This window comes from Cimex lectularius, unplaced genomic scaffold (genome assembly GCF_000648675.2).
Source record: "Cimex lectularius strain Harlan isolate CLEC.00 unplaced genomic scaffold, Clec_2.1 scaffold184, whole genome shotgun sequence".
Taxonomy (NCBI): domain Eukaryota; kingdom Metazoa; phylum Arthropoda; class Insecta; order Hemiptera; family Cimicidae; genus Cimex; species Cimex lectularius.
The window spans coordinates 578,446-600,529 of NW_019392816.1; the positions used below are offsets into that span (position 1 = coordinate 578,446).

General features: G+C 33.6%; 1 protein-coding gene across 1 annotated transcript in view; it reads right to left on the bottom strand.

The window, feature by feature from the left end:
* LOC106664048 overlaps window positions 1-22,084 on the bottom strand; it is a 282,049-nt gene that overhangs the window by 40,238 nt on the left and 219,727 nt on the right. Inside the window, exon 2 of the mRNA XM_024228371.1 lies at window positions 21,210-21,382. Coding sequence (XP_024084139.1) covers window positions 21,210-21,362 — 153 coding nt within the window. The 5' untranslated portion in view covers window positions 21,363-21,382. The remainder of the gene's footprint in view (window positions 1-21,209; window positions 21,383-22,084) is intronic.

Sequence of the window (22,084 nt, forward strand, 5' to 3'; positions counted from 1 at the left end):
ACGGCTGATGACTCCGAATATCTTGAGCGGGAGAGTTGATCGAGTTCCACCTTCTGTTTATTACTTCCGACCTTATGGCGGTCTGAGACCATGATTTACATCGGGGTAAAATCAAGTCGCACTCGTTGGTTTGTTATTGTTATTTACGAAATGTTTTAAGAACATGTATGCGAAAATATTGTCCGAAAACAAAGAAATCAGCTCTTATTAATTTTTTAGAAAATATTTAAGGTCGGTTTGCAAATTGAAAATGTATCAACATTTTGCATTTTTTAACCAGCCAATTCCCAAAGGCAAATACAGTTGTCTTACTTTCGATTATTTCTATACAGTCCATCCTATTCAGTATATATAAAGAATCTAACACTCTTATTCATTACATAAAACTAGTCCCCGGAGGTTTAATTTATTATTAGTGAAATTCTGCGTCATATCTTCCAACTCGTGGGTTTTATCTCTCATTTTACCAAAAATACAATAGATGAAAAAGAGTGTTAAAAATTTTACTTTTAGTATGTATGAACGGATAATGAAGGTGGTTAAATATGTTTTTTGTTTTTTGTTTTTGACATTTAATTATAAAGCCAAAATAATAAGAAGAAGACGGTGTGGCCCCTACCCGTGCCTTTGTGTAATGTTATGTTGTTATGTTAAATATTATATTGCACTTCTATTTGCTTTATTGAAATGTAGAATCAATGTTAATAAATTAGGGGGGCGTCGGTGGCCGCAACGGTTAAGGCGAAGGTCCCGGGTTCGATCCAGCGGCCCTGCATTCGAAATGGCTTTTTTTTTTAAAAAACACCGGCACCCCGAGGGTTGGTATAACCTCTAAAAAAAACATAGTTACAGTTAAAAATTTAAAAAGTCTAAAATTGTCAAGTGACATGGGGGGAGGTTCTTGCTTCATATTATAATATACAATATAATGTCAAACGATATAATGACGATATATTAAACAAATTCCGCGCTTAGGGTAGTTTGAGATGATGGTTGCTCTGCCTACCTAGTCTGCACCGACTCCCAGGTTTTTCAAAGCTAAAAATGCAAAACAATCATGATTAAAAGAAAGAGCACTGTTCACTGAGCAGAATCGTAGAAGGAGTGCTTAAACCTAAGGAGGTTGCGAGGTTACCACACGGACAGTAACATTTAGACCAAGGCGCGGGTATGTGTATGTGTATGCTTAATGTGTCCCATCTAATTGAAGAGTTCAATTCTTTGGCTCCATATAGGAATGCCATCCTTTAAAAAAATAGTGCTTGAGCACAGAAGAGAGTATCTGGGTCCCCTTCTCCTTAGATGAAACAGGGATTTTTTTATTTCGTATGGTAATGATATTTTATGTTCTTAGCATAGTACGTATTGAATGTATTTATTGGCGTGAATGTGTAGTTTAAGAATGCCATTGGTGGATTATTACGAAACCCATCGAGCCTCAATTAGGGTAGTTATATAGTAGGTGTAAAGGGTGATGGGGAATATCGAGTACTTCACTACACTAACTGAATGAAACATGTAAACAGGAACGATTTTATGGAAGAGTGAGTGAGAATGTGAATGGATGACTGATTGAGAGGGCTGAAATGACCTAGCTTTTGATAGCCCCTGGAGCTCAACCTCGGCGGCTGGACGGATAAGACCGAGGTCTGACCATGGATTGCCAACACCACAGGTGGGTCATTCTCGAGGTCGTAGTGTATTGTAAATCACAAACGTTGGAATTTCCGGTGGACTACGAGAAGTGTTAGGTTCAACTCTGTACACGTGCACATGTGTGTACGTGCAAGTGCAGATTTGAGCTTATATAAACGCGTAATCAGCAAAATTGTTTTCAGCTAAAGCGAATTTAATTTTTTTTAAATATATTTCTTAGGTAAATTTACTGATAGCGCGTTATTGCTCAGTGTATTAATATTTGATTATATCAGGGAAGAAACAAGAGCCTTGAAAACAAAGTTGGATCGGGCTTTTATAATCTCTTCGATCGAGATGTTTTCATATCTGAAGCTGGTAATTCTCAAGAAAAATACTAAATTAAAATTTAATTAATTGGAAATTTTACATCTGGAAACAATTCAGAATTACGAGTGGCATCGGGATGCTTTTCAGCTAGATATCGTCTTGTAATGTCTACAACTATCAAGAAAAACTGTTTCATCGACAGTCAATTGCGATAAAATGAGAATTTATTTATAATCACAGGCTGAAACCCTCCAGCAAAATATCATTGTCCGAGCAACCATCTCTTCCTTAGCTAAAGAGGTTCAGTATTTGCTGGAATTTCAAAGGAGCGATTCAAGTTGGTCAAGCGATAAATTGGGATCTACATTCAGCTCAACATGATAAAGTTTATGCTTTCATGGGAAAATTAACGGACTGCAAAAATTAACATGGCGACCCATCAAATTTCATGACCACATCAAAAAAGAACAAATTAGAATTCAAATTTCTCCCTTATCCTCCACCACTTACACTCCTGACAGCGGCTCTATCATATTTTACATTATCGCTTAAAAATAGAGCATATTGACTCGTCACAACCCTGTAGAATTGTTAACTATATGGAGATATGATTAAGAATAATAATAGTATATTATCACTGAATTATGATGGCAGGTAATAATATATTAAATCATAAAGTCCAGACTTCTTTTTATTATTGCGATGTGTAACGAACAGCTACTACTGGGAAAAAATCCTCCAGGTGTTAAATCATTTTTTATACGTGCAATGAGCGAAGATCTTTTAAAACCCAAGCTATTGGGTTGTCCGGAAAATAATGCAGGATTTTGGTATTAAACAAAAAAAAAGAAACTAGTTACTTTAAAGCAATGTTCTTTAATCAAAATAATTTCCCATACNAATCCTGTAAACGTAAACAGAATATTTTATATAGATTTTTTTTAATGAAAACTTAAAATCCTGCATTATTTTCCGGACAACCCAATAAAAGAATGACGGGTCTAGTAGGCTTCGAGATGCCTCACATTCCCTATTATATTCCCTATAAAGAATTCCTAAAAGCGTTTTACCCCGCCTCACAAGGCCCCCCCCCCGTCGTATATCCTGAGAGAAATCGCCCATCCTGCTGTTGATAACTCACAAGTGAACATAAAATCCGTTAGTGTTACAAAACCGAATAAATTAGAAAATGATGTTAGCGAAAGGACGTGATGTGATTCAAGACGAGACATAATTTTGTACCTGTACACATGCCATGAACAACAAGCCAATGGTGGTACTCAGCGAGTAAAGTCGAAGGAGGTCTCGAGGCGCTGGATTTTGGATGTCTTGCAGAACACACAGTTTCACTACGTATGTCCAAAGTGGTCGCAATAAATAAAAATAATAATAAGGTTAGTTTAGTGTTGACGGTCAAGATGGATTTCGGTCCTATAAGTACTAGTAGTTGTCGACGTATTCTTTCCAGTTGTCTGTAAATTCTTGTGTCGGGATTCCACGTCAGCATGGTGTAGTCCGAGTTATTTGACTTGAATGGAAATCTGTATCTTTTTAGTGTTCATTTACAGTGGAAGGTAAAACTGTTTTTCAATGTGAAGGTACACTGATTGTGAGTCTATTTTTCTTCATTCAGTTGTGTCGTTCTTTTTTCCACCAGTAATAAGTTGATAGGTGTTCTTGGTTGGTGAAGGAAAGTTGGATAGGATTTGAGTTAGACGACAATATTGCGGTATCGTCCGTGTAAATGATGACGATGGTATTAGGTTGTACGTTAGGCCAGCAGTACAAATGTTATAAAGGATGGGACAAAGAACAAAGAATGGTCTCTTTAGAAGCCGGTTTGTATCGGTCCGATTTCCTAGAACTGGTTGCCGCACCTCACTCTGAAGCAGCAGTCGGTTAGATAACATTTCAGCATAAGGTACTAAGGAGTGAACAGAAAGCGTTTTAGTGTATAAACCATGCTCGTATAGTTACCAGACACTATTGAAAGCCTGTGCTACATCTAGTAACGCACCGAAGCAATAGTCTTTATTCTCTAGACCGAGATAGTGTGGACAACTTTGAAACCTTGTTCAATCGTGGAACGAGGAAAAACGAAGCCAAATTGGCGAGAAGGAATGGTTTTATGGGTATCTTTAGTGGGTAATAATCGCTTTAAAAGAAGTCTTTCAATGATTTTGGACATAGAAGAGGATATGTGAGCTTTAAGAATGAGAATAACAGCGGAATTTTTCCAAGAGAAGAAAGTGAATGGTTCGTAAGATGGCACTATATATTGTCGTTAAAAAATATGGCCTTTTGTGGGAGGTTTCGAAGTATGTGTTTTTTAAAAAATATATTGTACTTGTATTATTTTATTTTTTAGCAGGTTTTTTATAAACATTTAAAAGAAAACTATGTCAGCTATGAATTTCATTCGTTTATTTTTTAAATACCACGAATAAATTGTTGTATTTTGACTTTATTGTATTCGATATTTCGAAGTCTTTTTATCTGAAGGAACGGTTGAAATTAAATTGCATTCCATAAATTTAAATAGAACCCCCCCGAAATATGTGACGGCAGCTAAAGCACATGTGGTTTTATTGGATATTTATTTGCTATAGGTGACGGGGAAAACATGGAAGATACTCCCAACTCGAAAGTGATATTTTGTTGTTCTGAGTTGAAAAAAAAAAAACGTCTTATCTACTTCCATCTAATATGCAGCAGTGCGGTTTATAATATGATATATATATATGAACTACCAAAGCAAAATGGTTTAGGGACACCTTGCTCAAAAATATACCAAGATAAACTCCTTCAGAAACTAATCTTGATTTTTTTGGGCTTAAGAATAATATAAATACAGGATATTCGTGCTTCAGGGGGTTATCCTACATGTCAAAATGGACAAAAGATTCTCCATTCTCAATTGTTTTCCAAACACATAATTCACTTTTCAGGTTAAGTTTTTCATTACTTTAATCCATAAAGTCTCCCGTATCTCAAAAATGTTAACGCTATGTAAATTTCAGTACATCAAATTACATCAATAGAAACAGCATTCAAAACCCTATGACATTCCTATTTTTATTTTACTACGCTACACACAATACACTATTACGACGTTCCTAAGTTCTTATTAATATTTTGCGTTTTTTATGAGGTATACATAAACTCAATATTTTTATAGCTTTGGCATTTTCGTTATAATCTCAGAATTCATCGGCAGTGTTTACAGCAAAAAGGCTGAAACCACATTCAAAATTAGTAAATAATGTAGAATTTTTAAATAAAAAGATTAATTTTTTTAAATGTGTACTCCCATACATATTTGTTTGCGTTCCACATTATTCTATCACGTTAATTTTATTGGTGAATGATTAAAAGTAAAACTGTTATATTTTTTAAATTATTAATAATGAATCACTCCAACGATTGTGAATTAATTAATTCAACTGAAACTTAAGAAATTGTTTCTTCCATAATCACATGCAAATATTAATTAAAGATGATGTGAAATATTCTTATGCTTTTAGCATGTATGCTTTTCTTCTTAAAAAAAGAGATCTCCACAAAATCGAGAATATCACTGTCTTCAACAACCCCACATCGACTCGGAATTGCAATGAATTCGAGAAGCAGCTCAAGGGTATGATACGAACTTTGGAAAACTCACCCTTCATTCCGATGAAAAAGAGCTGCCTTTTACCAACCAACCCTGGCAATAAAATAACCCACTGACCCCCCGTTACCGACCATGAAAAGCTGTTTAAAAAAAAACAGTAAATTATAATCTACATATAGAATTTTGCTGTATAACTATTTCACTAATATCAATTCTATATTTTTGAGGTTACAGATAAACTGAAAATAAGATTACCAGCATTTTCCATTCCGTGTACTACTTCGCACTATATTATAATACGGTATGTAAATTACTCGTTTTTATAAGAATTTAACATTAAAATATGCATCAATAAAATTAACAATATTCAGAATAAATAACATAATCTTACATATCTGGATTAAGTCCATAAATTGGTTTGCAAGAAATGATAAGTTCTATTTTAAAAAGTTTTAAATTGCATGAACGAGGCTATGGATGTTGAATAGTATATTTTAATTAAGCTTCTTTAACAATAATAGGACCCCTGTTACGATTTTTTAAGGAAAAGGTTGTTTTATTGTATATCTTACTAATGTTTTGTGTCCATGGCGTGTGTGGAGAGTGAATGTATTTATTGGCATGGATGTGTTGTATGACAGGGCCATTGGTATTGAGTACCGCATCGAACATAATAGGTGTACAGGGCGATAGAGAAGTATCGAGCACTCCACCACCCTAATTTAGTAAATGGTATGCAAATAGGAAAGAATGAATGGGAGTGTGAATGGGTTCGGACTGGGAACTGCATGCGATGGAAACTGAATTGACGTAGCTGTTGACAGCACCCGGACCCCAACCTGTGTAGCGGAGAAATAAGGTGATGACCCCGCACTGCCAACACCCGGGGAGGGTGATTCTTGAAGCCTGCCGATAATTTGAATGATACTAGGAATAAGCCAATAAAAATATAAAATATTTTTTATCTAATTTAAATATATCTATCTCTTGCGTTGATTGATCACCGCTTGGATTTGACGTGCCATCAATTTTATGATTTTTTGAATGTTGTAATAGGGAATATTTTAATACTCCTTCGAGGTGTTCGATAGGGTTTAAATTGGGACTACATGCTGTCCACTCCAACAATTCCCCTTCCATGTAGTCACCAACGATCCTAGCTGTTTGAGCCTTTTCACTGCATAAAAATAAAACCGACCTGATCCGTGACTTCTTGAATAAACTCCAGTGTCTTGATAGCAATGGAAGATCCTTCGGGCTGTTGTTCTCGTAATGATAAACACCCAGGCCACATACGCTTGACTTTATCCATCAGCCAACAATGCTATGATCTGCTGATGATGCTATGATCTGATGCAGCTATCCAGCTGAATATGTACCACATAAAACCATCACTCAATCAGCATTTTAAACTCTCAAATGGTACAACTTAAACAAAATGAAATTAACGGAACTTTAGAAAGAAGCTTTACAGCAACAAAAAGCAACAATGAAGAGATTCTATTAAAAGATTTATTTACAAAATACAATACTAAACAGAGGTAGGATATTTATCTGTGTTTTATTTACTTTTAATCCTTTAAAACGTACCAAATTACGTTGTAAGACAACAAGTCTAAGAGATAATTAAAACATTAAAGAAGGCAGCTTTTTTTGTCTCTCAGTGTAATAAAGAAGATTAGATGTACATAGAAACGTTATAAAAATTAAAAGACGAGACAGAAAATATATATTATTGAAAACAAAATCAATAAACATTCATATTTGAGTAAAGTATACTTTTAAATTCTTAAAAACGAATTTTCATCTCAATAAAAAATAGTCATTTTTAGCTGGATTCGGTTTTGTATTTTAAAATGAATAACGCTACCGGATTCTATCCAAATTAAACGTTATTCCAACTGTTTTAACGTAGTTTCTCTTCTTTAAATCGTCGTCTACAAAAGTTTGATTTTATGCAAAATTGGGAAGGAAAAAAGGTAAACTCAGCAAAAAATCTTGAGACGTTTTCTATTAATATCAGTTCTATTTTATTTACAGCGGCCAAAATGTGTAGTTTAAAAAAATGGTTAACACCGGTACATTTGCCTCTAGTGTTGTCGCTTGGAAGTTATCACTATTTTTGTGATTTTTAAACAAATCAGAAAGTTTAGTAAGACGAAATAATTGAAAACAGAATAATTTTTTATTTTCACAAAATTCTATATTCAGGTGTCTTTTTGGTGCAGAAAACGAAAAAAAAATCAACAAACTTAGCAAAAAACTAAAACGAATCAATCCTCATGCATACATCATTTAACATAGTTAAAATTTATATCTTAGCAATAAACAATGTTAATATTAGTTTTTTTCCCCCCAAACAGCTCCAGAAGACAAACTTTTGTCATATTTAAATAAAAATTTTCTTCTCTTTCCAAAGACCGTTGTTTTTTTTTAATTTAAAAAAAATGTTAGCATTAAAATTACTCTACAGATGCACAGAAAACTTTTTTTACCATTTACACGAAATTGCATAAACCAGGTCTTTGTAAATAAATCCAAAAGGGATGTAAAAAATGTGTAGAAAGTTTTTTCTCATTTATAATAACATTTAGAAAAATTGTAGAGTTTGTCCATATAATTTTATACGTGTATTCTTGTTTAAACGGTTCCTCCATTTTATTTTGCTTTTATTTTGTTATTTGAAGTTAAAAAACCCAATCGATTGAACCTTGAAATTCATGTAAACAGAGGCAGGAAACAATATGTAATACAGAGCCTATTGGCAAGAACACATATCGAATATTTTCCGACCAAGTATCACCAAAAATGTTTCATTTAAATAGGTCATCCTACATCCGTAGACTCCTTCGAAAGTTAAAAAATTACAATATTTTTAGTTAGGTTATAAGTCATAAATTTACACACTGCCAAAAGCACACTCTTTCTAAGTATATTTTTTGTATGTACGTGTTGGAAATTTTGTAATTTCCTCAACAACAACAAAAAGTTTGAAGTTTTAATTGTTTCCCAACAATAAATTTGATAATTGACACAATAAATATGTAGCAAGTTAAACATGATAAAATAAGTCACACAGGACAGACTCTACAACACCTTCAGTCAATAGTCAATTTCTAAAGAGATCTCTCGGCCATCACCAAACGATTTATGCGATATCCAGGAATATTGAGACAAGAATGCTATAGGAAATTTTGTAGAAGTTTTTGCATCGGGATTAAAACTGGAAACGAATGTAATGAAGTCGGATAATATTAGTAGATCAGGAACCGGATTAGATGACAGGATGGCCGTGTCATCCTCAAAAGTGCCATGGAATGGTGTTCTGGGGTAGACCCACATAATTGGGAATACAAGAAGAAAAGGGATGGGCAGTACCGGTCTGTCAGATAATTATAATGTAAGTATTAAAAGATAATAAAAGGAAAGAACCCCGAAGAACAACCCGGATCGAACATTAGAGCCACATCGACAAAGATACTCAGCTGTTTAAGGATGATAGTGTCCACAAAGCAGTACACCGATTGGGCAGTACACGTTCCAGCTATTGACATAAATGTTTTTATGAGGACCTTGAAAGAGAGACACATTCTGTTTCAGAAGTATAATTTTACACGCAATGCTTAAGCATCCCATTTGTATTATATATATTGTAGGAAAGTTTATTTTACTATTGCAACAATAGCTTTGTAGTAGTAAGTGAAAAGAAGCGATGATTAAAGCGGGCAATGCTTTAAGATATGACTCTTTTTAATTTATAAACATCTATTACGAAACCAAACATTCAATTTAACCTTTTTTTTTTCAAATTGGAAAAAATCAAACTATGGTTATTATCCGTTCGATTTCCGAGTGACTTTGAATGATTGACTAGCTATTTTCCTTCAAACTCAAATGATAATATAAAGCAAAAATGTATATAGCATCGAGTTTATGACGCGACCCCTAGAAATGTAAATTACCCTCGATTTTTTACGGGTTTCGAACTGGAAGCTGAGCAATAACTCGGACCGGGTTTTACCCTCCAATTGGCCTGAAAATCCGTGACTGGAGAAGTAAAGTGCTATACACTCCCCACATTGGGAAGTTAGTGGGACTATCTAACAAAATATTTACAAAGAATGCGTTAAGTCCCATTGAATAATAACCGTCTTTATCTTTAATTCAAAGTGTCCAAGTGATAAATAAATAACTGTCAACTCATTCTACCTTTACAGGTATTAAAGCTTTCCGTTTATATTCTCAATTAAATTTGGACAGAACAAGCAGCCGCTTACAAAGCATTATTTGGTCAACGTTTCATTTTACTCTTGCCCTTTTCAAAACTTATTTGTTACAGCCATTAGTATACTTCTTGGAACGATTTATTATCTTATAGAAAGAAAAGGTGTTAAAATTATACACAAATTATGCATAAACGTGTTAACGACTACTAAAATAATCCTTCAGTTTCCAATCCGTAGAATTCATTGATAAATATTGAAATATTCACAAAATAAATAACGAAGATAAATAAGAAAAAGGATAGAGAAAAGAGAGAGGAGGAGAGAGAGATAGAGAGACAGACAGACAGACAGAGAGAGAATGAGAGAGGAAGAGAGAGAAACTAATGTTAGATAACAAAGTAAAAATGTATACACAAGCACAAACGTTACAGAAAAGAGTTCCAACCAACTGGCCGAAAGGCACTACAGGAACGAGAACAGAGAAACATGTACCTGGGTCTCTGGAGTCACTGGCACAGAAAAAGAGAAAGGAAGAAAACGAAGAGAAAAAGAAAAAAAAGGAATCACGGAGTGGTACACCTTCCAAGGTACGTGAATAAGATGCGGTTCCTCTGTCTCCGATTTGATGAGAATTAACATCGACGCCGTCGGGGTTCAGAGCAGGAAAACCTTTTCACGTGGTAGGTGGGGAGAGGAAAGGGAGATCCTGTTAAAAAATTTGACTCGCTGCTTTGTTCGAGGATCTTTTATGGATGTATCTCTATATATTCAGAGAGACATAGTGGTCTCAGGGGTGTTCAGGACCAGCCTCTTGGCGAACTTCGGAGAGAGCAGCTTACCCTCGGTTACGTGGCCGGGTTCTTGGCCAATCCGGGGCACCCCCTCACTAGAATGTTCCACGAGTGCCCGTACAGAGCTGTCAACGGACGCGACTCATCGGGATTCGCTTCAGTGAGGCGATAGAACGGGCCGCTCTAGCTCTAGGGACGGTTCATCGGCTGGACAACTGGTGGACACTCCCCTGGAAATTTCCTGCCGTACTCGTCCTCGACGATCTGGCGAGCGTGCCCAAATCGCGTACTCCGCCATACCTCTACAAGGCTAACTTTCTTGAACTTAAAAATAGATACGCCGGGTTTCTTCTGATTTTTACAGACGGGTCCAAGACGCGATGGTGTGGCGAGTGGCGTGTATAGTGAGGGAGTGGTCACCTTCTGGTCGTTGTCCCTCATTGTAGTTTATACGCGGCAGGCTGTATGCGAGGATGGCTCAGCCTTCTCGTATGTACCAACTCTCTGAGCGCTGACTAAACTATACGAGACATGTTCTCTGTTGACCCTCACGTAGTTATTAGAGAAATACGCGGAGCTGGATCCTCTCGGAAAAACGTTGGTTCTGGGTTCCGAAACAACATTATATGATAAAAATTTGTTTGAAACTAAATACATTGCACAATGTTGTAACAAACGTTATTTGGTTTCTTTTTTTTTCTGTTGAAGAAAGATATGTTCTATTCATTTCAAATCAAATTTAATTAGATATCCATTTTTAGCTCACGTAGATAAAAGTCATTATACAAAAGTATTGAACATTACTTCTTGTATCATAACAAGTTATATCAGGGCGTCATCAAACCCTAGTTCCATCATAAAAGTTTAATGAGTACTAGGAAATCTTGTATCATTTCTGAAAGTTGTAAGACCGCTATTATACTTCAAACCATTAGGAAAAAAAGCATGGGTTGCCAGGTCGAATAAACGCTTAACAAGCCATGCATTAGTGGCATAAATAGGGGAAGGCTATTGAAGATTGCTTTAAAAATATGTTTATAATTTTTGTAAGAATTATCGAATGAATTTTCACATCGAAATTTTTACCATTGGAAGAAAGTTATAAGGAAAATGAAGTAGTTGATATTCATGTGTGGCATTTAATGAGAAATCTTCAAGGTTCAGTGAAAGATTGGAGAGGAATACGCAGTGATGCATGGATGAGCCGTGTATACGAACGTCCTAAAAAGAATCGATCATGGATAAAAAGCTATTTGGAACACGATTGGATTCAAGAGCTATTAAATTGGAAATCGAGTCAATACTAATTTCAACGGGACAATGGTCCCGAGCATACACTGCCCTCAAAATCAAAGAACGGCTGTTAAAATTGCGCCAAGACGATTTAAGATAAATCGACTGAAAATATAAGCCATATAAGCCACCAGTCAGCCAAATGGGATAAAAATTAAATTTAATACAGAAAAAACTAATAAAATTGTTAATCGAAATAAACGAGTCTGATGGCGTGTAAACAATAATATTAAAACTCTGATGTTCCGTCGCGACAAGTTCTTGATTTTTAGAGAAAATGAGGAGTATGCGGGCACACTTTATATTTTACTATTTGTCATTACTATACGACAAATATATCTTTCAAATACGAAATTGTATTTTTGCTTTACAAAAATTAACAATGCTATTATAAACTTATTCATTTATTTAACACAAGTTTTTATCTTAGGTGGATCACTTCTGATTTGATTAAATCTCTATCAACAAACTAATATAAGTGAACACTATTTAAACTTTTTTAAATGAAGAGCTGAATATAGCTAAATATTTAGTAGTTTCCTTTAATCGTTCTTCCAACACCATTCTGTATAATTATTCTCTCAATAATACAACACTAATGTGAAAGACTGGAGTTACTTGTTTGATAGCAAGTTCGAGTTTAAGGAGCATATTATTAGTGCTAATAAAAAAGCTCTTAAAATTCTGGGTTTTGTTATAAGAAACACTCGTAATTTTCATAATCCCAATTCATCATTGACATTGTGCAAAACTCTCAATCGTCCTATGCTTGAATTTTCTACTGTTGTATGGAATCCACACTTTTCTTCTCATTCCGAATTTTTAGATTAAGTTCAAAATAGTTATTAGAATGCTTCATTTTCGATTTCTTCTCCTTTCATACTCAAATCTGTTTTATTTTTTATTTTTATAATCTTCCAGCTCTAGCTTTTTAATATATTATTTCTTTACAATATAATCAATGGGTGACTAAATTGTACTGACCTCATTTCATGTATCACTTACAATGTTCCAGTACCAGGCATTCATATATGTTTAGTGTACCCTTTCATAAAAAAATTACATATTTTATTCACCAATAAACAGAATAATGAGAGAAATAAGATATGCGTAAATATTGATTTTTTTTAAATCTAAATTTAAATATTACATTTAAACATATATTAAATGTAATACTTTTATAGATTGTTTTCACATAAATATATTTGCATTATATAAAATATAATTAATTTATGTTATAAAATATTATATATTATTATAGAAAATTCGTTTATTTTCATTAATATTATTAATGTTTTTTATCGTTTGTTGTTGTTATATTATAAATTTTGTTTATCTACTACTTAAGTTGTTTATAGCCTCGAGATTTATATTATCTGTAAAAGGATTTTTGATCCGTACATATATATAAAAGTTATATATTATAAATAATATTAATAACACATGTTTATCTGTACAGGCAAATGCAATCATCTTATCTTACGCTAATCAAGCACAATTGCATTTGTCTCCCTCCAATCCCGAGGTGCGTTCTGTGCGGTGCAAGACAAGAGTTTCACATGATTGATGGCCATAAAACCAATACCACAAGAAAAAAATCCCGAGTGGTAAAAGTTTTATCGAGGGAAATGTAAGAGGACAGATGACTTAGATTCATTGTACACTTCACTGAGGGCATATCGGCGACGCTGTAATCCTTTTGAAATAAAAGTTACATTTTTAAAAAGGAAGAATCTCGAACTCCCAAAGTAACTGGCGCGGGCAGTCGGACAGGACAGCAATAGGTATCAAGCGCATATTGGAATCTGTCTGTTTCTAAATTTAATTGCGGCACGAACTTCGGTCTACACTAATCAAGACTATCAAGAAGACCATCGAAGGGCATGGTACATCTTGCAACATTACTGTAAGATAGAAAATATTAACAACTTACAATACACCAATAAACAGTAAACATACAAACAAAAATATATCTAAATGTGTGGTGATTATCTCAACACGACACGCAAGAATGACACAATTACACAGAAGACAAACACTTTGAGTGAGTAGAAATACTTTGATTGAATATAAAAAATATATTTTGCATTGTATGAATACACTTTTCCACATCCTAAATGTATTTGTTAAATGTAAACAACGTTTGTAAATCTCAGGCCCTGAAGATGATCTCAATAAAGATCGAAACGTTGGCACGATAAAGAAAATGTTTTTCTGAAACCTACATCACAACAGACTGCATCTCACGATTTCTGAATAATTAATATATCTAAAAAAAAAATATATATATATATATAAAATTAATCCTAGATGCCGTACCATATGACGGCAATCCGAAGATATTAACACAATTCATAACTTCTTTCAATTAATTAATATTTATGTAAGATATTGGTTGAGATAAAAAAGTCAGTGTCACGAGCGGGATTCGAACCCACGACCTTCGGGCAATACGCCGCTGCTCTACCACTTGAGCTATCGTGATTTCGATCACCTCGGACACCAACTTCCCAACTCAACCCATCTTTCGAATTTTCCCTCCTCTTCAATTCATAACAAAAGCTATATACCCTATTGGGAAATTTACAAAATATCAGCGACAAGTAATTTTCCTTCATATAAGAAACAATATAACAAATAAAGCAAACAACGTAAAATATGAACCATACCAGGACCTAACTCGAGGCAATCAAAAAGTTTTCCGAATTTCCAATATAGAAAACTTCCATTACTTCCCTACAGTAACTACCAATTTAACTGATAAGCCTAAACCTTACACCAATGTCAACTCGAACTACACAAAGTTGGCGAAGGAGTCAACAACCAAGAAAATTTTACTCAGCAAAACGCCAAATTTTGGCAACATAAACCACATTATAGAACAGAAGAATTTCACGATATAACGGAAAAATTATCACAAACAAACTGATCAAATGATCTACAAAAATCAAGTCTACCACTTCATTTATAACACCTTAAGTTCCATTTAAATACTGTAAAAACGATATAAAAAGCGACCCATTCAAAATAACTACCGCACATGCGACATCTGTAGAAAAACAGCACTTTTAAATCGTGTGACGAATTGTCCAACACAATCGATTTACAATTAAAATTCAGAATAATTAATTTTCATGACAGATTCGATATGTTAATAGGTTTGGACACACTTAAAATTACTAAATGCGCAAATAGATTTTAAGAACAATAAATTAATAACACCCAATACGGACATACAATAATTTTATAAGAATCATACAAAAATTATCACATAAACGCTGGAAGTGAACTAGTAAAGGAGAAGAAGGCCTTGTAAAAGTTGAAAACCATCAAGCCTTGTGCATTACAATAAAACAACCGCAATATACAGAACGCTTACAAATACAAATACCAATAAACACTGAACCAGTTCATCAAAATGAGATAGTAAAATTACCAAATCAAAATAAAACAAATTAAAATTAAAATCACAAAAATTTAAAAGAAATCAGAACAAACCATATGAACTCAAAGGAAAAATTTGCTATTGAGAAACTGATAAAGGACTTTCATGATATATTTTACAAAGAAAATACAATTACTTTTACAAAACAAAATATACACGTAATTAGGACTAAGGACGAAATACCTATTTATACTAAAACCTATAGATATCCTGAAAAATACAGACGAGAAATTCAAGAACAAATAGGAAAAACGTTAGAACAGAAAATTATCCAACTATCACATCCCCTTTGAATGCACCGGTAGGGGTCGTCAAAGAAACTAAGTACCTCGGGCAAACAAAATTGGCAGATGGTGGTAGATTACCGCAAATTAAGTAAAAAAATCATTGATGATCCTTGACAAACTAGGAAAGTACAATTATTTCATCTCCCTGTATTTAACCTCAGGCTTCCATCAGGTCGAAATGAGCCGGGAGTGTCCAAAACAACGCATTTAGCGTTGAGCAAGGTTATTGTGAATTCCTACGGATGGCCTTTGGGTTAAAGAGTTCACCTAGGACATTCCAAAGAGTCATTGATAACGTAGTCCGAGGTTTAAAAAACGTAAACGTGTACCTCGATGATATTATAATTTACAGTTCATGTTTAGAATAAAATATTAATGATTCAACTGCTGTCTTTACAAGAATGAGAGAAACTAATATTGAAATACAGCTAAATAAAACAGAATTTTGTCATAAGGAAGTAGGGTATTTTAGGGCATGTACCTCGGAAGGTGTCAAACCCAACCCGGAAAAAATTAAAGCAATCTAGCAATTTCCAATCCCTAAAACACAAAATGAAATAAAATCGTTCTTAGGATTACTGAGTTACTATCAAAAATTTAGATAAAACTTTGAAAATTTAACTAAACCATTCATTAAATGTCTGAAAAAGGATCAAAAATTGATTTTCATAACGAGGAATGTAATATTTTTTTTTTTTTTTTTGAAAAATGTAAAAATATCCTATAACTGCCCGATTTTACAACGTCCAGATTTCTCGAAACATTTTAATTTAACTACAGATGCAAGTAACGTCGCTTTGGGTGTAGTTCAGTCAAAATATAAATAATGCAGACCTGCCAATTGCTTTTCCAAGTCGCACTCTAAATGAAAGTAAAACTCATTTATCACCAATTGAAAAAGAACTTTTAGCGATAGTTGGGCCACCGAACACTTCAGACCTTATTTATTTGGAACTCAGTTTGTATTATACACGGGCCGTAAACCAATACAATGGTACTTTTCCATCAAGGAGCCGAATTTGAAGTTAATGAGATAGCGATTGAAATTTCAGTAATTCGACTTTGAAATAAAGCATCGCAAAGGCACCGATATTAAAGCCGCCGATGAGTTATCGCGAGTCGAGCTAAACGTACAGTTCTTTTTAGATAATCATATAGCGGGAGAGGTTTTCCAAAACCCACATGATTTACAAGAAAACCACCCGTACGTTGTAAATGTAGACGAAGTGGAAAACGACAACGAAACTGACTTAGGGACAGTTCATTTTTACGCTGACGGAAATACTGTAATAACCATTGCCATTACCGGAGGACTAGTTAACAAAGGAAAACAAACAGATAATCATGTCCCTTGTCGAACAAAGCCCCACTAAACCAAAAATTGTAAAATAACATGACAACAAAACAAGGTACATAATGCAACTTTCAAAGACAAACTTCGAAGCGGACATTATAGACTTGTGAAAACATACATAGTGCCAAAAACAAGATATTCCATCTTCTTCAAAAATGACATTTACTAACAATTTAGCTCAGTGATGGCAAAAAGATTTAAACACTCAGAAATCGACTTTTTTAAACATACAAATAAATTAATAGATGTAGTAGTCGAGGTAGAAAAATTAGAACTTATTGAAAACTATCACACCGGGAAAACAAACCACCGAGGAATTTAATAGACTGAGGAACGGATAAAACACTGTTATTATTGGCCAAATATGAGGAAATAAATTCAAAAATTTCACAAACGGGTGTGAGATATGTAAAACAACGAAATGCGACAGAATACCATTAAAGCTGACATTCAACTTAACACCTAATCGAACTACACCTTTTGAAATACTACATATAGACACAGTACTTTCGAAAAACGAAATTCTTAACAATAATTGACACATTTTCAAAATACACTAAAATCTAACGAAGCTATTGAAATTGTAAATAAGTTAATAAAGTGTTTCTCCCATTATAACATGCCGAAACAAATTATCCTGGAGAACGGAACAGCGTTCAACAACTCGTTAGTTAAAGAATTACTAGCAATACATAAAATTCAAACACATTGCACAAATACTCAACACCCCGAATCCAACGGACCCGTTGAAAGAATACCCTCAACACTCTTAGAACACGTAAGGATATTCAACAATAGAGAACAATTTCGGAAAGACTCAATCAAAAATAAAATTAACTATGCGGTCTTAGCATACAACAATATAATACACTCTTCTACGAATGCAAAACCGATTGACATGATCAACGGTCATATCGGAAATGACTCCACTTTCGCACTAGACCTCATTTGCTCAAGATTCTGAGATTCTGCTCATGCATGCCAAATATGCAATGATTATATCAAAACTCACAAACAGAAAACTCTATTACTATATAAACAAATTAATCAACTAAATTCAAAAATCGTAGAAAAAAACTATACCAAAACGAAATTAAGATAGAGAAGAATTACCTGATATCCCGGAAGAAATATATGTACGAAATAAACAAAAAAAGAGTAACACGAAAAACAAATATTAAAATCAATAAAATAAAAAAAACACTAAAATTAGACGAAATAGACGCACAACATTAAAACACGCAAAATAAAATTCACTTGTGAGATGTTCAGAGACTTAGGAAATGTTCTCAACAAATTCACGTTGTTCCAGGTCCCCCCTCCTCGAAGTCGAAGGAACCACAATCCGAGACACAACTCACAATGCTGGGGATCTTCACTATTAATCTCGGACCCGCTAAATTACAAACTAAAACACACATTAATATATTATTATGATCTTGAAACTCTATGTAATGAATACGAAATTCTTACGAAACAATATAATAAAGTTTTACAACAATTAAAACAAACAAAACTTTACTACAAGATCTAGAGCCTCCAATTAAAATTTCAACTGTACAAAAATTAGTGTAGAAAGAAAAAGCAATAATATAAAAATTTACTCAACCAACAGAACAAAACGAGGATCAAGCTATCAACGGACTAGGTACAATAATAAAAGCAACTGGTAACTTAGACTAGGACGATGGTAAACATATCAAGACAGTTATAAATCATAAAAGAAAATCAAATGAATATTCAAAATCAATGAAACGCTCAATACTCTGAAATTAACAAAATCATTTTTAATTTCCAACAAACCGTAGAACTTATAAAATATAAAAGCGAAGAATTAGATATAAAATATTACAGTTAAATAGAAAGATTTAATAGACTAATTTAAAAGTTGTAAAAGAAACAATTAATCATTTACAAATATTATTTAATTTAGTTATGGATACATTCCAAGACATTGACAAAACTCTATAACATTTCGCAAGCAAAGAATTTCACGTCCTAGTATTATAATACTCATCAACTGTATGAAGAACTTTTAAAAATTTATCCACATTATGTAAACCAAATGACAAAAGAAGTAAACTTGGAAAATATATTAGAGTATGAATGTTTAATAAGTGTTAGTTTAAAATACATTTCAACGAAATTATGTACAGCTTATCCATACCAATCAATGATCAACTTAAATATGAATTGTTCAAATTTTATTCTATCCCATCAAAGATTAAATCGCGTTATGTTACAATCATCCCAGAAAGTAGATATTTGTTAAAATCAGTAGGCAGAGATAAAATTAAACCTTTGGGAATAAGGGGCGTCGGTGGCCGCAAGGTTTAGTCATTGACACGGCACTCATATACTGTAAGGTAAAGGTCCCGGGTTCGAATCCAGCGGCCCTGCATTCGAACCGGACATACTTACAAATGGGCTTTTTTTCAAAAACACCGGCACCCTGAGGGTTTATATGACCTCTGCTGTTGCGAACCCTCGTAAAANAAAAAAAAAAAAAAAAAAAAAAAAAAAAAAAAAAAAAAAAAAAAAAAAAAAAAAAAAAAAAAAAAAAAAACTGGGACAAATTTGCAAACCTTCGGACTTGTTTTATCAATGTTGTATCAATGCTACCATGAAGAGATAGCTAATCTGAATGCTGGATGCGAAAGAGAACTCATGATAAATGAAACATCATCAACACATTCATCGTCTTCATATCTATATATATAATCCCTATATAATATATATATATACATATATATTTAGTATATTCAAGAAACGAATCAGTATCTAGCCATATTCATACAACCAGAAAAAATCAAGAGCCTTCAGGATTTTAAAACCAGAAAGATCCAGAAGGGATATTCCTCATGAAAGGAGCAAATACCCGCATTTTCTATCTGAAGGAAGGACTCATCCACCAAACCATTGGAAAGGTCCAAACAAAGGTTCTGCCGAAATTAAAACTCCAAACAAGGCGAAGAGATGCGGAAATGGAAATTCATCTCAAGCGATTCACACTGGACGAAATTCCCGTGCAGAACATCGTACCAAACAACAAAAGTTACGAAATCACGGACTCTAACACGAACTATTACATCGCAATATTTATAATTATATTTTGTATCATATTTTTTGTCATGGGTTTACGATAGGACAATAAAGTAAGGGAAAATAAAACTGACAGAATGTTTACATCGGAGAGTTGTAACATGATGAAAATCGGATTCCTTTTTAGAAAATTCCGATTGTAAATACTTAATAGTATGATTACATATTTTTCTAGTGTGCTTAGCTAATTTGTTGGGTTTTTGAATAACAAATAATTTAGAGGTAACCTATATGTAATAATGTAATAATTAAGTAATAGCTCAGCCTATGCCTAAGTTTATTTAGATGTTAATACAATTCGCAAATAAAACTTCCAACCTTTACAAGTCGAATCTGAGGGTGAAGGAGTTATATATTATAAATACTATTAATAATACGTGATTATCTGTACAGGCAAATGTAATCACCTTATCTTATGCTAATCAAGCACAATTGCATTTGTCTCCCTCCAATCTCGAGGTGATAAAAGTTGAACCAAGGGAAATATAAGAGGAGAGATTAAGAAGATAAATTTGACCCTTCACTGTAGGCATATCGGCAATCCTTTTTAAATAAAACTTACATTTTTAAAAAGGAAGAAACTCCTGCTCACAACGTAACTTAAATAAATAAATAGATGAAAATATTTTTTGACTGTTTAAGTAAAAAAAAGTAAAAAAAAAGTTCACTAATTTCGTGATCCGCTTGACCAATTAATACATTACAATTAATTAAGGTTTTTAGTTGTGATAAAAAAATGGCAAAAAGGAGGGAATATTCAAAAAGGTGGGGTTGAGATGGGAAGTTAGTGACCGAGTGGATCGAGGTCACGATAGCTCAAGTGGTAGAGCAGCGGCGTATCTAGCCGAAGATCGTGGGTTCGAATCCCGCTCTTGCCATTGACTTTTTTATCTCCACTAAAAACCTTAATTAATTTTAGTAAAAAAAAGTTGCTTTTTTGTTTCTCTACCATTCTGATTTATCCATTGCTTTAAATATTTCAAAGTACAATACACTAATAGTTAAAATATTCTCTACCATGTAGGAGAGCCTAGCTGATGGTTAGTCAATTATTAGTTTGATTAATTTGACTAATAAAACAGCGTGTGTCACCCAAGTCAAGCATTAGTAGGTGAAACATCTGAATGACTTACCGTTCCATCACACAGGTTCTTGATAGTACACGGAAGTAGTACTTTGCTGCCGACCTGCACTGTGATGATGCTTGAATTTTTCGTTACGAAAACTATACCCTGCTTTCCTTTGCAAATCCAATCCTTCGTGTTAGTTTCTTTCCTTTCATCCATAGGTTTGAGCTCGTTGCCACCTGAAACAGTTGAGCAATGTAAGATAATCTGGTGTGCAACAGCTGAAAAGGAACATTTGTGCCGTACACAAGAGATTTTTTATTCATGTCAATTCCAATTGAATTTACATCATAAAGTAGTACTAATCTTTAAACAAACTTTTATTCCACCTTACATCTTTTATGTATGTGAAAAAAATATAGCTTATAAAAAAATTACAAACTTGTTAAGGATAATGAATAGTTGTCGATGTGTGTGTCAATGTGCACCAGGATCGGAGAAAAAACTTGTATAATATGTATTATTAGAACATTAGCAATTATTAGAAGGAAGAATATTTCTTTTTGAAATATGAGTACGATAAGAGAGAAATAAGAATGGGGAAAATAAGGATGAAATTAACAAAAACGCCTCAAACAGTTTAGTTTTCCGTTCCATTTCAGGTAGATAGGCGCTGTTTGTAGTTTATGATGTTCTAAATGCTCCTAAATTCTCCTGTTGATCAGTGGAGTCGTTTTTATGATGTTCGAAAATGTTGCAATTTTTTTAAATTTTAATTAAAAAAATTTACCGTTTTATTTTTTTACTAACAATTTTAACCTTCTTTACTACGTCGCTGAAGATGATCTCAATAAAGATCGAAACGTTGGCACGCTAAAGAAAATCATCACACCAAACCCATCTCATGATCTCTAAATAATCTTCTTTACTACGTCACTCTT